Source organism: Diceros bicornis, chromosome 4 (genome assembly GCF_020826845.1).
Source record: "Diceros bicornis minor isolate mBicDic1 chromosome 4, mDicBic1.mat.cur, whole genome shotgun sequence".
Classification (NCBI taxonomy): domain Eukaryota; kingdom Metazoa; phylum Chordata; class Mammalia; order Perissodactyla; family Rhinocerotidae; genus Diceros; species Diceros bicornis.
Genome location: NC_080743.1, coordinates 67,763,969 through 67,782,184, shown reverse-complemented (window position 1 = coordinate 67,782,184; position 18,216 = coordinate 67,763,969). Strand labels below are relative to the sequence as shown.

Genomic DNA, 18,216 nt, shown 5'->3' with positions numbered 1-18,216 from the left:
CGGGAAAAACCTGTGAGCGTACAAGACACTAGGGGGAGCATCTTGGAGCTTGGGCCACTGAAGCTGCATCCACCGTACAGCCTGGAGACTCGTTTTGTGAAGGGTGGCAGAGGAAACGACTGAGAAAACTTCTTTCGAACCCTGGTTCATATAGCTCCTAGGCGCTCCCTCCCTCTCCCCACGAACCCCTGAGAACTCCTCACAGCCCTCTACGGTACACCACAGTCCACAGTACACCTCCAAATAAGTACTACTCACAAGTACGGCTTTCCCTAAGACATGGACCCACACCTCCCTCCTGGAGATCTACACCTCTCAAAGTTGGCCCTCTCGTCCTCTTGGTGGAATGGGAAGGGGCGTGAGAGTTTGGGGTGGAGGAGCAGGGGCTGCAGCCAAAGTTCTAGCGGAACTACTCACTGAAACATCTGCCCCCTGCAGTTAGTCCTTCCTTCCTTGATTTCCCAGGCAGAGTTGGCAAATAAAATCTAGCAATATGGACTCCCGCCCCAAAATGTGCTCCACTCCAGAGCCAGGGACAAGACAATGGAGAGCCCTTCAAGTACTAAGTGCTCCACAGGGGAATAATTGAAGATGGAATAAGATTTCTTGGGCTCTGGTCACCTCCCTCACTAGCCCTCACATCTCCACCCCCATCTCTCAGGAATGTTCTACATACACCTTGAGGGCAAAGGGTGAAGATACAGATGCTTCTGATATCTGTTTAGCTGATTTCACCCAAATGCCTTGGGCCTGGAGAATGTACCTCTGCCCCCCCCTCACAATCAGGGGTGGAAGAAGGGCTGGGACCTTGGTCAAAGGGATGCTATCGTCTCTGCTGGCTCATATTGGCTGACCACCACCTAGAACTGATAAGGTGATCCAATCACCAGACACCTTCAACCTTTGTTCTTGGTAGAAGCCTCTCATTCACCTCTTCTTCTGCCAGAGCCCTCCAATTGGGAGGGAGAGGGCAGAGGCTGTTTTCTGAATTTGTTTTATTGGGGGTAGGGTGTACTCATTGATCTGTACTCAGGAGGGTCTCTCTGGGCTCTCATGTTTTCTTCCCCATCTCATTACACATTAACTCAAACAGGGACAAAGTCAACCACTCCTGCCCTCTGACCCTAATACTTGTTCCCCTAACCCTCATCTCCTTCGCCCCTGCCCCTGATTTCAACTCCTTTCTCCTTTCTTCTGTTCCCCAATACCTCTCTGACAAGTTGCAGTGAAGGGGGGTACGGTTGGGGAGATGAAATCTCCCCATAATGGGGAGATTTGGGGCAAAGATATCAAGGACAGAGGGCTTGATATGTCAGAGCTTTCCAGAGAAAAACTAGGAAGCCTGCTTCCTGCAGCATTCAAATCTAAGGACTGCTAGCCCCAGACCCCAAAAGAATGAATCTCAAATAGGCGTGAAGTATTTCTCCCTTGGCCTCCAGGAAAACTTCCCTGCCTCCCACCCATCACAAGTTCCCCATGTGCTTGTCCTCTCCTCCCCCATTTCTCCAACTTGTTTACTCCAACATGGCCTCTGCCCCACCTGACCCCTCCACAGTCCTTATCACTTGACAAGGAGTGGGGAAGCAGACAGGTATATAGCCCCTTCCTCCCCAGCCAGGCCAGGCACAGACAGCAAGGACAGAGACACTGACAAGGTAGGGTAAGGGAGCAAGAGGTGTGGGCAGCATCCAAAGAGGACCAAGTTTTAATTGTGGGAAGAGAGGGAACCAGGTTGGAGTGGGCACCTAGATAGGGATCACTGCGGAGGGGCTGAAGTCCATTTGGCTTCAATGTTCTCCCCTATGCCTGACTCTCCCCAGGCCACCTTTCCCACCATTACCACCATGAAGCTGCTTGCAGTGACCGTGCTGCTCCTCACCATCTGCAGCCTTGAAGGTGGGTGTGATATGGAGGGGGTGCCCAGGGGAAGAAGATGCTAGGGGTCCTGGCTACCCATCTGTCTGTGCTCCTATGCCCAGGTCTGGCAACTAGAGAGCTCAAAAGGAAGATCCTTTCCTCTCTAAAGCCCAGAAAGCCTTCCAAAGACCTGGAACTAGAAACCTGTTTGGGGAGGGTGCTGAGAGCTGTGGCTGGGTACTGGCAGAAGTGTGGCAGGGAGGCCAGGACTCATTGCTGGGGACCCAGCTGAGACGACGTATGCGTGTATGTTTCTCTGTGTGTACAGGGGCTTTGGTTCGGAGACAGGTGGAGGAGCAGAGTCTGCAGAGCCTGATCTCTCAGTACTTGCACATCGTGACTGACTATGGCAAGGACCTAGTGGAGAAGGCCAAGGCCCCGGAGCTCCAGGCTCGTGCCAAGTAAGTCTCAGTGAAAGGGGTTCAGGGACTGGGGGGCTGTAGAGAGAAAGAAGGGAAGATGGGCGGTCCCACAGAAGACTGAGCTTGGGGGTGAGGTTTAGGAAGGATGAGATTTAAATTGGAGATAAAAATTCCTTCGTCACTCCACGGATCCCACTGACTTCTTGGACCGATAGGGGCAGCAGGAACTGGGCTTTGAATTTCTATCTCTAGAGTCTGTTCTTCTGCCCAGTGGAGGGCTTGCCTCTCCTCCTAGGATCTTTGCCATGCCAGGATGGAGCAGGCACTAGAGTTTGGGGACTTGGGTCTCACTTTCCACCACCACCAAGGCCCCTGCCAGTGCCTAGGATCCCTCATACTGACCTCTAATCCCTCATATATCCAGGGCTTACTTTGAGAAGACACAGGAGCAGCTGACACCCTTGGTCAAGAAGGCTGGAAATGATCTGATTAACTTCTTGAGCAGTTTCATGGAACTCAAAACACAGCCTGCCACCAAGTGAGGTATCCAGACCATTGTCTTCCATCCCCAGCTGGGCCCTAGAACACCCAGTGGCCAGGCCTAGAGCCCGTCTCCCTACCCACTCCTTGTTTTCTACAATAAATATTGAAGGAGTCAAGTTGTGAGCCTGGTGTGCTTGGGGACTGGGAGAAGTCTGGGTAGTGGGGGAGGAGTAGGAGGGAGGACAAGAAGAAATCTGCTTCTAGTAGGAGAGGGGTTTTGGTATGAAGGGGTAGAGAAAGGGTTGAAGAGACAAAGGATGGAAATGACAGAGTGGAAGTGCCTGCAATTCTCCAAACCCGAGGAATCTTCCTACAGGCCTGGGAACGGCTCTGCAGTGGAGACTAAAGAGCCTTTGCATTGGACATGGAACTGTGAAAGGCATGAAAGATTCACGAACCGACTCCCTGGACTCCTGGAGGTCACAGGAAATAAGGGCACCCCTCAGAATTTCCTCTTCATTAATCTATGAAGAGGAGAAAGCTTCCCAAAAAAATGAACCCAAAAGTGTCACCCAAGACCCTCCCTTCCCTTCTGAGCCAGGGGAACACTGTGCTTTCCCCCATCTGACAATAAAAGATGTGGTAGGTTCACTCCTCTCCCTAAAAGTCCTCTAATCCTTCCATTAAAAACCTCTCACCTAGACCCCGTCTGGGGAACACCCATTCCAAGCCTCTCTCCCACTATTATCTGGGTGCTATTCATAGAACTGGCCTGGTAGCCATCTTAGAGCCTGGAACTAGTAGACATGATAGCCAGTTAAAGGCCTGACAGGTCTCCAACTTGGTGGACATGTGGGAGTAGAGAAACTTTGGGAGCTGTGATACCTGGATTAAATCAAAATGGAATAGAAATTGGTCTGGGTTGACGCAGGAGACTCACAATCCCAAAATGTAGGGCAAGGGAAAATGAGGCATTTTCCAATAAAAGTTTATTCCCACTTTACCTTTAAAATAGTTACTTCCCTACCCTGTCTCATTGCTCATATCTCATCTGAGATGACATATTTTCTTCAAATACCGGAGATGGCTCCAATTTCTTCTGTATATTGATCAGTCTCTTCAGTCTGGCCTTCAAGACCCTTACCACTTATAATTACTTGCCTCCCCTTTCTTTCCCAGTATCCATTTTTTTCTCATGTGGCAAAACGTGTGGGGACAAAGAGATCTCAGTCTGTCACTTGGACAGGTTAATTAACTTCAAAGACCCTGAATTTCCTCACAGGGTTAGTGAGCAGATCAAATGGTACAATGAGCTGGAAAATAGACTGAAAAGTGGAAGTCACTATGCAGTGCAAAGTATTGTCCAGCACAGGGTGTTGTCAGGGGTAAGCCTGGGGACTCCTGACCCATTCTGACAGGGCTGCTGGGTCAGAGGGAGGACTGGCAGCATCTGATGGGATTCAAATACTTCCAAGGAATCCTGCCTCCTGGCAGAGCTGGAAACAGGACAGGCACTGACAAGGGGGATTCCTTAGCCCCTCACCTATGTGCTTGGAGGAGCCAGTCTCCCATCTGAACCTGACTTGTTCCCCTTTGCCTTACTCACCTCCAACCCCTACCTGGCCCTCTAAGGTCCCTCTTGCCCCAGAACCCACTGAAAACTCATTGTTCCCGTAAAACCTTCCATTAGGAATGTCACACAAGCCTTTGTCATACCACCCCTTCTGCACATTTGGCTTTTCAGCTACGCTCATGCCCATATGCATGTACATTGTGAGCTGTGCTGAAGTCCATTCTGATCCAAATTGGTGACTATTTGGGGTTGGACAGCCAGGCTTCCTCACAACTCAACCTTGGTTCAGTTGCCAGACACAGAAGGCCCAACTGGATGCAGAAGTCATTTCTTAGGTTCGAATGTCTCTGAATGTGCCTAGATGCCCAACACATTACTCCCCGCTCCAGCTCCAGGCTAGAGAACCTAGGGGTCAAGGATCTCATCCTTCCCCCAGTCACAGTCAGCATTCATCCCTCAATTGAGCAAAATAGCCCTGAAGTCTATTAGACTTGAGCTCTGCAAGGTCAGGAACTGAGTCTGCCTTACTCAAAACAGTATCTAGCCTAGTGCCTAGTGGAGACTGAATAAATATACGATAAATGAATGAAAGAATAGAGTCCAGTCTGTGGTGGCTTTATTGGTGGTACTCCCTTTACATTGTTTACAGCGAGTTGGGGATGGGGAAGGGTGGGGTGCGGGGGTGAGACTAGAATATAAACATTAACGAATAGCATCTGAGCATAGGTCTTTGACAGGGAGGAGGAACCACTGATGTCCATTAATGGGGGCATAGCGTCATTATAGGGGTAGGGTCAGCTGGCATTACCAGCAGGGAGACGTGTGATGCCAACCATGAGGGCTGGGAGGAGAACCAGGAGCGGAAGAAGGATGTGACCAAGGGCATCTGTTCTAAAGTTACTGTGACGGTTTCTCATGCTTCAGGGTCTCATATGTCTCCTGGTTCCGGGTGCTCAAGCCCTGGAGGTGGAGGCCAGAGGATAGTCAGGAACTTCAGCCCATCACAGGGCTCCCACCCACCCCCGCAGACCCTACCCCTTCTGAAGGTCACTCAAAATCCCACCCTCTTCTACTGACTTCCTGCGACTGGGGGGGTAGGAGGGGGAGGCAGGTTCACTCACCGTGTAAATGCCATCTGATTTCTGCGGAGGCAAAAGGGCAAGGCATTAGACACCCACACCTCCTTTAGGGCCCCTCAGCATCTTCTTCACCCAGGGAGCTATCTGGCCAGGGGTAGCTAGCCCCCTTGGGCTAGAAGGCACTCATGGATACTCTGGAGTGTGAATGCACATTTGTCCACAGGGCCACAAACACACATATACACACAACATACAACTCTCTCACATACTCAGTGTCACTCTGCACTTGACTCGTCCTTGTTACCTGCTGAATATTTTACTTGTGACTTTGCTAGGTGGCAGGGTGGGTAGGGTAATGTGGCAGGGGGAGGGTGGGAGGGAGAAAGCTTCCTTTGAAGCTCATGCAGATCAGCACCTGAGACTCATGCCCTCCCAGAGGGCCCAGACCCCAAGGCTGAACCCCAAAAGGGCTGAGAATCTGCAAAATTGTTGATACCCAGGTGTGGGAGGGTCCATACCTCATAGTTGGCTACAGCTGCCTTTCGCACCTGGATCTGGAGTAGGGAAAAGGTAATGAGTAAGGCGAAGTTAGCGACCCATCCCCCTCCCCTCAAAACTGTGGGGAAATCTCTTTTATTCCCTCTCCTTGAAGCCATGCTGCCACCACCCTCCCACTTCTCCTTCCAGCCGTCACCCCACCCTCCCCCGGCTTTACCTTGAGTCGACAGTAGAGCAGGGTGAGGACAATACCATACAAAAACAGGATGGCATCCAGGATATAGCAGAGCTGAGGCTCTCCCAGGGCCGCTGAGGGGAAAGAGAGTGCCCATGGGGTCAGAGGAATCAGGGAAGATCTGGTGCCCAGAGGAGAGAGGGAAAGGGTTCTGGGAGGTAGGACACGGCCTGGAGGGAAGACTTCCAAAGGAGAAAACTTGATCTTCCCTCTGGCTTCCTATTTCTCTGACCTATCCCTCTTCTCTCTCACCCTAGGGTAGGGGTAGGGCAGGAAGTGTGAAGGGTTCTGTCAGGATGGGGCTGACATGTACTAAGTGTTGAGGACTTCCCTCTCAGCCCCCTCTCTCCCCTTTTTGCACTGCTGGTTCCTCAGGCACCATTGAGCACTTCATAGCCCTCAAGGGACGCATCTGAGTTCAATGGCCTAAGACCAAAACCTCAGCCCAGAGGGGTAGGGTGAGGGGAGGCAGTGATAAATTTCAGCAAAGAAACCACAGGAGTGTCTCTGCTAAGTCCTGTGACCTGTGGCTGAGGGCTGGACAGGAAGGATGTGAGCTGGGGAACAGAGGGAAGGCAATTACTCTATTATTGGTCACCTCCTAGCCTCACCCTTATTGCTTTCTGTCCCACCACAAGACACATAAATGTGTAAAAACAAGGTGTCTGCTTTCCCAGGCCTTACAGATGCTGATGGCTCTGCACACAAGGCTGGGCGAGTGTCTTAGCCCAGGCTCCAGGGAATGACCACAAGCTGTATGGATTCCGTCTCTGGGTACTCTGCCCTGTTACTCATTCTGGACCACTGAGAGAGGAAGTTTTGTGCAATGAAAAAAATCAAATAGGGTCTGAGCTCCAGCCCCTATCTGCTGCAGGCCCCTATCAGGGCTCATGGTCATGTGACTGATATCGGTAGAGTACTTTTTATCCTGTGACGTTCCTTCACCATACGCTATTGCATAAATCTCAAAACTACCCTGTGAGGGAAACATCATCGCCATTTTACCGATGACGAAACCAAGGCCGGGAAAAGCTAAGTAACTCATTTGGGGCCAGAGTTAAGTAACAGAGCTGGAACTCAAATCCAGGTTTTCTGCTTTCAAAGCTCGTGCCTTTTCCTTCATGCCTCAGAGCCCCTGCTCCCTCCTCATCTCATGGCAGCAGACTGGCCACTCACTTAGCCCTTCCCTCCAGCTTCACAGCTGGCCTGGTGGATCTCCCCAGTTTCCCTTAAGTTTCACTAACCCTTCCTCCCCAACACCCAGCTGTAACGATCCCTCTTCAAAACACATACACACACGCCCTTCCAGTATAGACAACCCAGAGAGCAAGAAGTGAGAGTTCGTAAATAGAGGAGCGGAGCCTTAGAGCTGTTGAGACCTTCCCATTTCTGCCTCTATTTCTCAGCTGGTGCTCAGGTCACTAGACTTGGGCACTTCACACTGCCCAACCTCACATCAGCTCTTGACAGGATGGTATGTTAGTGATGACCCACAGAAGCAGCAATACCATCTGTGCATCTTGACTATCCTTGCCTCACTCCCAAGCACAAGGACAGGCCCCTGCCTTCCTAAAGGGGGTTTTATAAATATTATTTAACCAGCTAGAGGTCAGCTCCCAGTGGACAAGACCAAAGGCATCCACAGGAAATGCTGGTCATGGGAAATGGAGCTTTTCCCCAGACCAGCTTTTCAAGTCATACCACCACTCTCCTCCCCTGCCAAATGGAAGCCTTACACATCTATCAATCCTGAAAAAGTTAAGGGGACAAGAAAGGAGGGAACTATGTCTCTTGCACCCTGATGGGGACTTGATATGACCAGGCTCAGGGTCTCTGGGCCCATTGGCCCATGGCCCGCCTTCCTCTGTCTTTCCCTGCCTTGGCCCTCAGAAACATGCCCTTGATTCCCACCCTGGAGCCCAGCTCACTGTCTCTCACCAAACCCTCTCACCTGCTTGGTCAACCAAAAGGAGTAAGAGCAAGACCACTGCTGGAACCATCTTGGGCAGGCGGCTGAAGGGCCGAGAGCCAGGATCGGACGCTCTGCTGGCACTGCGCAGCTGTGCTCGGCGAGCGCCTCCCTGACCACAGAGTTCCCCCCTTCCTGCCACGCCTTCCCCCAAGCTTTGGCCCCTTCCCCTTCCTGCACTAGAGGCCGGGCGGCTCCCGGAAGGGCCAACTAAGGGAGCTAGATCTGAGCTCTCACGCCTCAGTCCTTCAGTGACCAAGGTCCTACTGCCACAGAAAGCGGGGACTCCCGTGCTTGGGAAAGGCTGTCTAAATCTGCCATCTCTCTCCAGCCCTGTACCACATGTTATCACTCATGTGATAAACTGCCCCTCGAGATTCCCTGAGACCCCACGATAGCCCTATCCCTACCCCCTGGAACTTTACCCCCAGTCTGATTTGAGTTTACCAATTTGTATAGACAGCAGAGCTTGGGCAGGGGGGAACTAAGGGGAAAAGAGGAAATGGAGAATGGAGAAGTGGAAAGGACAAGAGTCAGAGAAAGGGGCGGAGATGAACAGGAAAAACTGCTAAGAACTCAGTCTAACAGAGAAGTGGAGGGTCAAACAACACTAAGTTTTCCATCAAAATGAAAGACAATAAGATACTGAAAAAGACATACTAGAAGTTTGGGCATAGGGGCCAGAAGGTGGCTAATTTATTTTAATGTCTCCTTTTCTAATACATGCACAGAAAGCCTGACAGCTCAGTGCTCATGTTCACCTACATGTACACACAGAGTCCCATTTCCAACGACAGACAGGCTCCACAGAGGAAGCTGACGGGCAGGGAGATCAAATGCTTTCCTCTGCTCACCGATCTACTTCTCCAAACACAATATCTTGGGTACCTAGGAGGTCAGGGGGAGGAGAGAAAAAGTGGTGTTACAAAGAATCCAGAACTCAATACTGTGCCCAAAAGATTAAGGATCTGAGGCCATGCCCATAGTCTCTGCTGAACAGGAAGTGTTCAGTTTCTGTTCCCAATTAGGGTCTCAAACCCCTTGTCTAGGACATCTCTACAATAGGCCTTGTACCTATGATGGCAACGACGTCTGCCAACATGTGTCCCTTAGACATCTTGTCCAAACCGGCCTGGAGAGATTGAGATAGCAACAATGTTAGGCAAGATTAGCAGGGTCGGAGAAGGAAGGTTGGTTCATAAAAATCTCAACCGAGGTCAGTAATTATTGGATTCCTTTATTGGAGTTAGAGTCATTTGGGTTGGTTCTTACCAGGTGGGCAAAACCAGGGGCCTTGATCTTGCACCGATAAGGGCGGCTGCTGCCATCAGACACCAGGTACACCCCAAACTCTCCCTGTCCAAGAAAGAAGGTTGGCTGCCTCCATCAACAGGAAGAACATTTTTCTCTGCCAACAAAACCTCTCCTTTCACCCTCATGTCCTGTCACTGATGAACAAGCATTTATTTGAACATCTATCTCCAGTCACCAACTCCACATACTGTCTTTTTCTTCCCTTCTCTCCTCACCTTAGGAGCCTCAATGGCAGTGTATGTGGCCCCTGGAGGAACTTGGTAGCCCTCAGTATACAACTTAAAGTGATGAATCAGTGACTCCATAGAAGTCTGGAGAGAGAGAAAAACAAGAGCATCAATAAGCCAGATCCAAGGGCCGGACCGGTAATGTAGCGGTTAAGTGTGTGTGCTCCGCTACGGCGGCCCGAGGGGTCACAGGTTCGGATCCCAGGCGTGCACCTACGCACGGCTTGTCAAGCCATCCCGTGGCAGCGTCCCACATAAAGTAGAGGAAGATGGGCACGGATGTTAGCCCAGGGCCAATCTTCCTCGGCAAAAAGAGGAGGACTGGCACTGGATGTTAGCTCAGGGCTGATCTTCCTCACAAAAAAAAAGACAAGACAGATCCAAACTGTTTCGTAGGCCTTCCCCCAGCACAGGAAATAATCTCTACCCTTAGGGAGACTCAAAACCCACATGTAAGTCAGTGAGCAGAGAAGATCAGAATAAGAGAGGAGACTATGGGAGGTTAAGAATCTTATACAGTGGATTCTTTGAAAAAACAAAACTGAAAAGTAGGATTTAATCCAAAGATACTTCTCCCCAGTTGCTGGCCCCTTTCCAAGACCTCTTTTCCCTCTCCCTGTAGCCAACCTTCATCTCCGCTCGCTTAGGTGGAGACACTTTGGCATCATCAACTTTGATCTCTCCAGCAGGCATCTTGTTCAGACACTGTGAGATGATTCGAAGAGACTGGCGCATCTCCTCCACCCGACACAGGTACCTGAAGTAGATGAGACAGATTCAGAACAAGAGAACAACTGTCAGAGGATCAGATATGAGGCTGGGAGGGATGCCCTTGGCCAACCTGAAAAGTGCTAGTTAACTTGCCTCATTTTTTTCTCCTACAACAGCATCTCTGCTTGGCTTGGACACCCATATAAAACCAACAGTCTTCTGATTCTAGTTTTGGGTCCTTCCCCAAACCCTCTCCTAATTTTCTCAGGCCATGTCCTGTAGTATTTCCCCACTTTAATTACCCTCAAACACTTTCTGGACTACGGAATGGGTGAGAGTAAAACTGATGCTTAAAGAAAACAGTAGCAAGTCTTATTCAGGGCCAGTAAACAAGAATGGAATTTGAAGCTTAGAATCTAGTGGAAAGAGTACTGGATCAGGAGGATTCTAGTCTCAAGCACTACTGACAGAATAATTCCAGGCTAATCTCGAACTTTTATGCCTCAGCTTTCTTAGCTATCAAGTGCAGCCAAAACTAGTTCTATCTAAGACATAAGGATAACGTGAGGGTAAAATAAGGCATCACATATGTCAAAGTGCTTTGAAAAGCAACCTAGTTTAACACACATAAGAGCTCCAATAGATATTGGAATGTATGGGAAAGAAGAAAGTAGCCAAGAGAAAAATTAAATAGGGGCAACTAGCTCGACAATGAGCTAAGAAAGGATTTGGGCCTCACCTATCATAGCAGTCCCCTCTAGAGCCAATAGGAACATCAAACTCCACTTGGTCATAAACATCATAGGGCTGGGTCTTCCGCAGGTCCCACTGGATGCCTGAACCCCGGAGCATCACCCCACTGTAGAGAGTATAATGGGAACAAGGGTCACTTTCCACAAACCAGGAAAAGAGGCACACTGTCTTCCTTGGTCTTCCCTTTCCCTCCCCCATACTCTGGGCATGGGATACAAACTCAGAATATGGCAAGGAAGGTGCCACATACTCCTGAAGCCAAAATGTCAGGCCGGAACCACCCCCCATCCCTAAGGAGGGAAGTCTTATTCCTCCCACCTAAAACCATAGTTAAGTGCGTCTTCTGCTGTTATAACCCCAACGTCGACTGTCCGATTTCGCCAGATTCTATTGTTGGTCAGCATCTGTTGATCAAGAAAACTGGTGTGTGAACACTCTTCATAACTCCCTTCAAACACCTCTGTATTTCTTTACAACTGGGGACTAAAACCCCACAAGCCCTTCTTGAGGGGAAAAGGGGGATTTTTCCCACTGACTCCTCTCTTACCTCCTCTAACTCATCAATTCGAAGAGAGAAGTTCTTAGAAAACTCATAAATGTCATCCATAAGCCCAAGAGGTAGGTCCTAGAAGCCAAATGAAGGATGATAGTGAGTACAGCAGAGCCTCCACTGAGGGCCAGCTCAGCCTCCCAGCCCAGGGCTACAAGATTAGCAGTTCCATCAGCCAGCACTGCCCTCCAGTGGCCACAGAGGATACAGGCATGGACTGGAAGTTCAGGGAGGCAGGGGAGCCTGCTCACCTGGTGCACACCTCCTGGCCGGATGTAAGCAGCATGCATCCGCGCCCCAGACACTCGCTCGTAGAATTCAAACATCTTGATAGGACACACTGGGAATTAGTGACAAAGTCCTGGCCCCCTAAGTCCAACAACATGGTGGTGCACTTCTCCGCCCCCTGCCTTCTTGTGCCCAACCAACCCCTCAGGACAGAGTTCCTTAAGAATATAACCCAGGTTAAATATCTTCTCCTCCTAAATGTTCTCCCTATGTTCTCTCTCTCTTTTTAATCTTGTCTCCTTCATACCTTCTCCATTTCCTTTATCTCCTTCCCTGTTTCTACCCTTTCCTCCTCTTACCTTCTCCCTTTCTTCAAACATCCAGAAGAAAGGAGTCATGGCCCCAATGTCCAGGGCATGTGTGGTCACAGCCATGATGTGGTTCAAAAGCCGTGTGATTTCTCCAAACAGCACTGTAGAGAGGTGAAGACAAGGACATAGGAGCCAAGGATCCAGGCTGACAGAGCAGTTCTGGGTAAGAGCCTGGGGTCTGCATACTAAGCTTGAGTTCAGTGCTCCTAAGACGGAGAATGGAAGGGTGGTGGGGGCACTGCTGTACTCATAGTGGACCGTAGAAGGGGATGGGGCATACCTCGGATCCACTGTGCCCGGGGTGGAGGCTGGATGTTAAGCAACTTCTCCACAGCCAGTGAGTAGGCCTGTTCATTACACATCATGGACACATAGTCTAGCCGGTCAAAGTATGGAAGGGCCTGTGAAGAGGGGGAAGTCTGGGTCACATATAACAGGCCCAGGAGCCCTCAGCCTGGCTGCCAGAAGCATTGCTCTCAGTGGGCATAAAAGGTCGGTACTGCACAAGCCTTCCCAGTCTCAGGAGCCCTGGCAAGGCCAGATGAAACATCCCAATATCCAGTGGTATACTAGTAAATGTTTAAAAACCAGCTCTCCAAAGAGGTCGTGTTTGCCAATTTCCATGGTGAAAATACTCCTACCAGAGCCAATTTTAAGCTACCAAGATTACATAACTGAACACAGCACTGGGCAGAGTAGCACACTGTTATAAAGTATTTCCACCATACAAATACAATAAAAGTAAATATCTCAAGAGCACAGCATAGTAAAATGTAGTAAAATAAGGAAGTGATAAGTTTTGAGTACTTCTTACTTTGGTTTTTAATATCATGTATTAAATCGTAAGCTAATATAATTTACTTTTTAATAATGGCTGTGTTTAACAATTGACTCACAAAATTCCTGAAAATTAACAATCTGTTCTTATAAGCCAGGATGAGCTGGCTCCAGTACACCGCTGCCAACAGTCCTGGTCCGAGTGACGCCTCTGTCAAAGAGGAGTGCTCCTCTGAGATACTGAAGGAGAAAGGTTAATCAGTCTTAGGACTATCTGGAAGTGAGGGACTTGAGGAAAACAGAGCACCGAGAAGGATGGGATTGGTTCCTGGTAGGAATGGTTGGGTAGAAATGGTTCTTCCCCCAGAATGCCAAGAAAAGCTAAGTCCTCATTGTGCGCCAAACTAGCTTCAGCTTACAGGAAGGAGGCGGAGCTAAGACATCCTTCTTTGGGACAGCCAGTTCTCGTCCTGATGTCATTGTGACATGGGATAATGCTACTGGGGTTAACTCCATGGACTCTGGGACCAGAAACCATCACTGCCTGGACTCTCTGGGGGAATCACATTCTAGTCAGCTCATTCTAAATCTTAACCCCATCACCCTCTGTTATCAAGACCTTTCTTCATGACAGTAAGAAAAAAACTTCAGATTCCTATCCCAGATTCAATTCCTTTAAATCTGACCCTCACCACTAGGGTCACAGAGTTCTCTTAAAAACGGCAAACTCTGTCATAAACTCCCTCCCGGTCACTCTGACTCACCGAGTATTTCGAAAACAAACTTAGACAGCTGGAAGATACAAAAATCAGCTGTTAATCCTTGGAAGCTGACGTCTCTCTCCTCTTTCCCTGCCCCTAGGGACACCAGCTTTGACGTACTAGTATGACAGAAGAGCAGGGAAACTGAGGCACTAGAGTAAGGGTAACGGGGCCAGCCAAAAGTCAGCCAGAGAAAAGCTGGGCATGTAGCTCTGACTCCAAGCATTTCCGCTGGATAAACCAAATCCAGATGATTCAAGTCAAGCATCATCGCCTGCCACATCCCTTCATCTTCCCAACCAAGACCGTCCTAATAACCTCAACGGGCTACTCCCCTCAACACCTTCCTCCCCTGGGGTTTTGGGGCAGCAAACTGGCAAAGTCCCAGGCTAAAGCATCCCCAGGTCGTGTCAACAGGCCCCTGTGCACCCCCCACACCTGCAGATAGGTCTTGTATTCAATGAGCTTCTCAGTGCCTCGGTGCAGCAGCCCGATGTGAGGGTCACACTTCCGTACCATTTCCCCACTCAATTCCATCACTAGTCGCAGGACTCCATGGGCTGCTGGGTGCTGGGGCCCAAAGTTCAGGGTCAGGTTCGACACCATTGTGTCCTTTGGAGGGTCCACATCTGAGAAGTGGGAAATAGTTCAGAGCCAAATGGTAATTCCCTTGAGAACCCCCAAGAGACAGCAGCACCTCTCCCTATAGATCTTCCATCTCACCATTCCATACTGTTAATTTCCTCATCTCCAACATAACCAGGAAGCCCATTAGATGGGAAAAAGGGAAGGGAGATCTAAGCTTTCTGATGAGGGGGACCACGAACCTCTTTCCATGTCTCCCAGAATACTTTTTTAAAAATAATAATAATAATGATAATAGATAAAACTTATATAGCCCTTATTACGTGCCAGGTACTAATCTAAGCACTTACTTATTTTAATTAATTTAATTCTCACAACAATCATATGAGTAGTAGGTACTATTATTATCCCCAATTTATTGGAGAAACTAAGGCCAGGAAGGATAAGTGACTTCTCATAGAGTTAGTAAGTGGCAGAGCCAGGATTTAACTAGTCTGTTCAGCTCCAGGGTCCACACTCTTAACCATTATGATATACTGCCCTCCAAATGTATTTGATGAATGGCCAACCAATCACAAAATGTATACTTAATTCTTACCACTACCAAATGACAGTTTTTACCCTCAAGAAGCTTATAATTTAATTTGGGAAATAAGTACACGTGAGAAACTAGTAACACGGGTCCAATTTACAAGTTACCAAGTAAGCGGCCTAGCTAGTACGTATTGAAAGGTAACTGGAAATGCCTTTGAAAGTTTTTTAGCAAGAGAATGACTGACATGGTAAAATGATGTTTGGGGAAGATGAAGGTGATGACATTGTATAGGATAGCTGGAGGGGGACTAGATCAATGGCAGGAACGCAAGGAAAAGACTCCTCAAAAAATGAAGGTCTAATACAAATAAATCTGAACAAGAGAGGCAGAGATGACCAGATGTGAAATATTATGAAAGAATCTGCATGGTTTGGTGACTTATTGGGCGTAGACATGGAGGGCAAGAGAGAGAAAAGAGCCAAAGATGACTAAAAAGTTTCAATCCTGAGGGAATAGGAGAAAGGGGGTGCCACAGATCAAAATCAAAAAGTCACAAGGAAGAGCTAGTTTTGATGGGGAAAAAAATGTTTTGTATTCAGGAAGGTTTCATTTGGGTGCCAGCGGGAAAATCACCTTGTCCATTGAGGGAAATGGAAATATACTGAACCTCTGGAAAAAGATAAAGCTAAAGGTATAAATTTAGTAGGTACCTTCAAGGGTTGGCTGGAATCTACTCTTTCTTTTCTCCTGGAATGTTCTTCCTTTCCTTCTCTACTTGACAAATACTTTCTAGTATCAGTATTATTATGTTTGTTGAATTGCATGGTGAAAGAAGCAAAAAAGGGTGGGGGCTAAAACTTGCCTAAGACAGAGAGCTCAAGAGCGCTTACAAATCATCTCGGGCCGGCGTGGGTGTGGGTTGGGACAGCAGCTGTGGGCACTCACCATTCCAAGGTGGAGGCTTCCAGTGGGCTGTTTCCTTGGTGGGATACATGACAGCTCTCCCAAACTGCTCTGCCCATTCCACATCTGGCTGCCATTGCCGAGCACCTCTGGGGAGTTAAAGACAGATCCTAGACAAAGGGCCTGAACAGTTCTTGGTTCCTCTATTCCCATTCACTCGCAAGTCGGCCCAGGGAAGGGTGTCTTGGATTCGTCAACGCCAAGTCAGTCACACAGAGTTAGTGTAGCTTTGGCAGAACAAGCTGCAACTCTGGAGCTTCCATTCCTACAAACAACTTATTCCTGGAATCTCTTCACCCCTCATCCCTGTGCGTGCAAGGCTGGGAATCCTAGCTCCTTCAAATTCTCCTCATATTCATATTTCCTTCTGGTGAATATGAATGCCAGAAAGGTGTTTAGTCAAGGTCAACCGAAGACTAAAAAAAGAAACGGGGGGTGGGGCATGCTGGCTCCTTGGCTCAGCTCAAGTCCGCCCAGAGCAGCAGGGGTGCTTTCCTCTTCTCCCACAGTGTTTAAGGAGACTTTTCACCAGCCGCAACCCGCCCGTGATGGAGTTCGGGGTTTGCGAGAAGCAGCAGAGAGTAAGGTGAAGGTGACACCATCACTAACATTGAGGGGCAGGGTCTCCGCTCAACTGATTTCACCCCTGGCAGGACGAGCTCAAGACCCTCTTCCCTCCCTCAACCAGAGCGGGCGCCACTGCATCCTGGAGCTCGAGACAGCCGACCTGGGCGAGGGGTCACAGGCCTGAGTCATTCTTTCCTAGGGGGTCACAGGGCCTGTGCAGCCCCCAGACTCGAGAAACTCTAGCCTTGGGGACAGCGCGTCGAGGGCTGCCCTGGGTCTCACCTGCTGGGCTGAAGCGGCAGTCTGGCCCCAGCCCCGGGCCGCAGCCCTTGGGCCGCGATGCCGCGGAGGCTGCACAGAGCCCGCAGCGCCGCCATCTTACCGCTGCAGACTGAGGGGAGGAGAACCGGGCGGAAGTGCCTCCTGCGCGCCTCCCTGAGGGCTTCTCGTCTATTGGCACAATGCAGCCGCCCTCTTGGAAGCTGGCGGGGTCGCCGACCGCGAACCTGACAACATCCGGGTTCTGCGCCTCGGCGTCACTTTCGTTTAAATACCGGAGGCTGAGGGCGGTTCTGCGCACTACTCCGACTGGCTTTTCTAAGCGTGAGCTCGAGGCACTGCTGCCAGGAGCAACGATGCACCGCGCTCTCCCGCAGAGCCCGCCCGTGTGCCTTAGAAAGTGCCCGGCGCCGGCGCGGCGCACGCGCGCAGAGTCCTTCCCCACTCCCCAGCCTGGCCGCCTTGTGTTATAGTCCTGCTTTCGCGTTGTGTCTGAGCCCTGCGCTTCTGGGGTAGACCCAGGCCTTGCCAATTACCTCCTCGTCCCCGAACCCAAAAGATTCGGAGCAGGGGAAGCTAGCTAATTTCCAGATGGCTTAATAGGTTAGGGAAAAGGGCCAAAGTGGAGCTGGGCGAGTCCGAGAGCTCCCGTCAAACCAACGAAAAAAGTAGGACGCCAAGGCCACCAGCATTGAAGCGGGCTGCCGGGGTGTGTAGGGGCCACCGCTCCCCAGATGAGGCGGGGAGGTCCCCTATGGGTGACCCTAATACCTGCCAGGCTTCCAGAACCTACAGAATTACAGACCCAGGAAGTGCCCTTAGAAATGCCTCGCACCCCAATTCCATCCTGGGTCAGTCTCTTTTCCCTCCTGTCTTTCTGACTCTGTCTCAGTCCTGGCCAAAGGCATAGAAATGTGGTAGCACCAGGAGTCTGATCCCAATTCTGTATGGAAGGTACAAAGAGTTTTCCAGCCTTGGAGGCTAGTTCCTGTTCTTGCCCTCTGCCTCCAAGCCTAGCTCCAGCTGGGCCACCCGTTGAGTTTGCACAGCCCTCCCACTCTGAGCCTGGAAAGAGGCCTTCCCCAGATCTCCCCCAACAGGGTCCCTGGGACACAGCCCACCAGCAGTGCAGCAGGGTGGGGCAGACAAACTAGGCAAGTGGCAGAGACAGGGAACTCTTAGCTGCCGGGAAAGAGGGGAAAGCCAGACTTCTAGCCTGGGAGTTGACCTAATGGGAACCGTACCAAAGGGTGAGGCCATATTCCTGGCTGTGGGAACTGACTGGGACCTGGGTAGACTGGGCAGCCCCCACAGAGCCCTGCACAGAGCCCTGCAGAGGCTCTGCCTCCCTGGACCTCTCATCCCCCCTTCCCTGGGCCTTCTCTCCCTCTGTAGTTGGAACACAGTAAATGTGATGGTGGGGGAGGGCGATGGGGGGACTGCATTTATTTGCCCTAAGCCAGCCTGAGAGAAGTCAGG

General features: G+C 50.1%; 2 protein-coding genes across 2 annotated transcripts; both read right to left on the bottom strand.

Moving 5' to 3' along the window:
• Positions 1 to 4,934: 4,934 nt before the first annotated feature.
• FCER1G (Fc epsilon receptor Ig) lies at positions 4,935 to 8,258 on the bottom strand. Its single transcript, XM_058539656.1, has 5 exons — positions 8,099 to 8,258; positions 6,130 to 6,221; positions 5,933 to 5,968; positions 5,457 to 5,477; positions 4,935 to 5,295 (listed from the first exon to the last, which is right to left on the bottom strand). Exons 1-5 carry the CDS (start codon positions 8,145 to 8,147, stop codon positions 5,233 to 5,235), a joined length of 261 nt encoding a protein of 86 aa, XP_058395639.1. The 5' UTR covers positions 8,148 to 8,258; the 3' UTR covers positions 4,935 to 5,232.
• A 530-nt stretch (positions 8,259 to 8,788) lies between these two features.
• On the bottom strand, positions 8,789 to 16,945 carry NDUFS2 (NADH:ubiquinone oxidoreductase core subunit S2). The gene is made up of 14 exons (XM_058539629.1): positions 16,741 to 16,945; positions 15,874 to 15,980; positions 14,247 to 14,437; positions 12,551 to 12,671; positions 12,259 to 12,371; positions 11,923 to 11,997; positions 11,669 to 11,746; positions 11,440 to 11,525; positions 11,108 to 11,227; positions 10,285 to 10,414; positions 9,646 to 9,741; positions 9,389 to 9,472; positions 9,191 to 9,248; positions 8,789 to 9,004 (listed from the first exon to the last, which is right to left on the bottom strand). The coding sequence occupies exons 1-14, from the start codon at positions 16,833 to 16,835 to the stop codon at positions 8,967 to 8,969; spliced, it is 1,392 nt and encodes a 463-aa protein (XP_058395612.1). The 5' UTR covers positions 16,836 to 16,945; the 3' UTR covers positions 8,789 to 8,966.
• Between the last annotated feature and the right edge of the window lie 1,271 nt (positions 16,946 to 18,216).

Bases quoted from the DNA above. Each gene is read 5' to 3' on its own strand.
- FCER1G (XM_058539656.1), bottom strand. From the start codon at position 8,147: ATGGTTCCAGCAGTGGTCTTGCTCTTACTCCTTTTGGTTGACCAAGCA. The intron at 6,222-8,098 runs GTGAGAGGGTTT...CTTTCCCCTCAG, and splicing joins CCTTTTGGTTGACCAAGCAG to CGGCCCTGGGAGAGCCTCAG. The intron at 5,296-5,456 runs GTGAGTGAACCT...CTCCACCTCCAG, and splicing joins AATCAGATGGCATTTACACG to GGCTTGAGCACCCGGAACCA.
- NDUFS2 (XM_058539629.1), bottom strand. From the start codon at position 16,835: ATGGCGGCGCTGCGGGCTCTGTGCAGCCTCCGCGGCATCGCGGCCCAA. The intron at 15,981-16,740 runs GTGAGACCCAGG...TTAACTCCCCAG, and splicing joins CTGCCGCTTCAGCCCAGCAG to AGGTGCTCGGCAATGGCAGC. The intron at 9,005-9,190 runs GTACAAGGCCTA...CTGACCTCCTAG, and splicing joins AGACGTCGTTGCCATCATAG to GTACCCAAGATATTGTGTTT.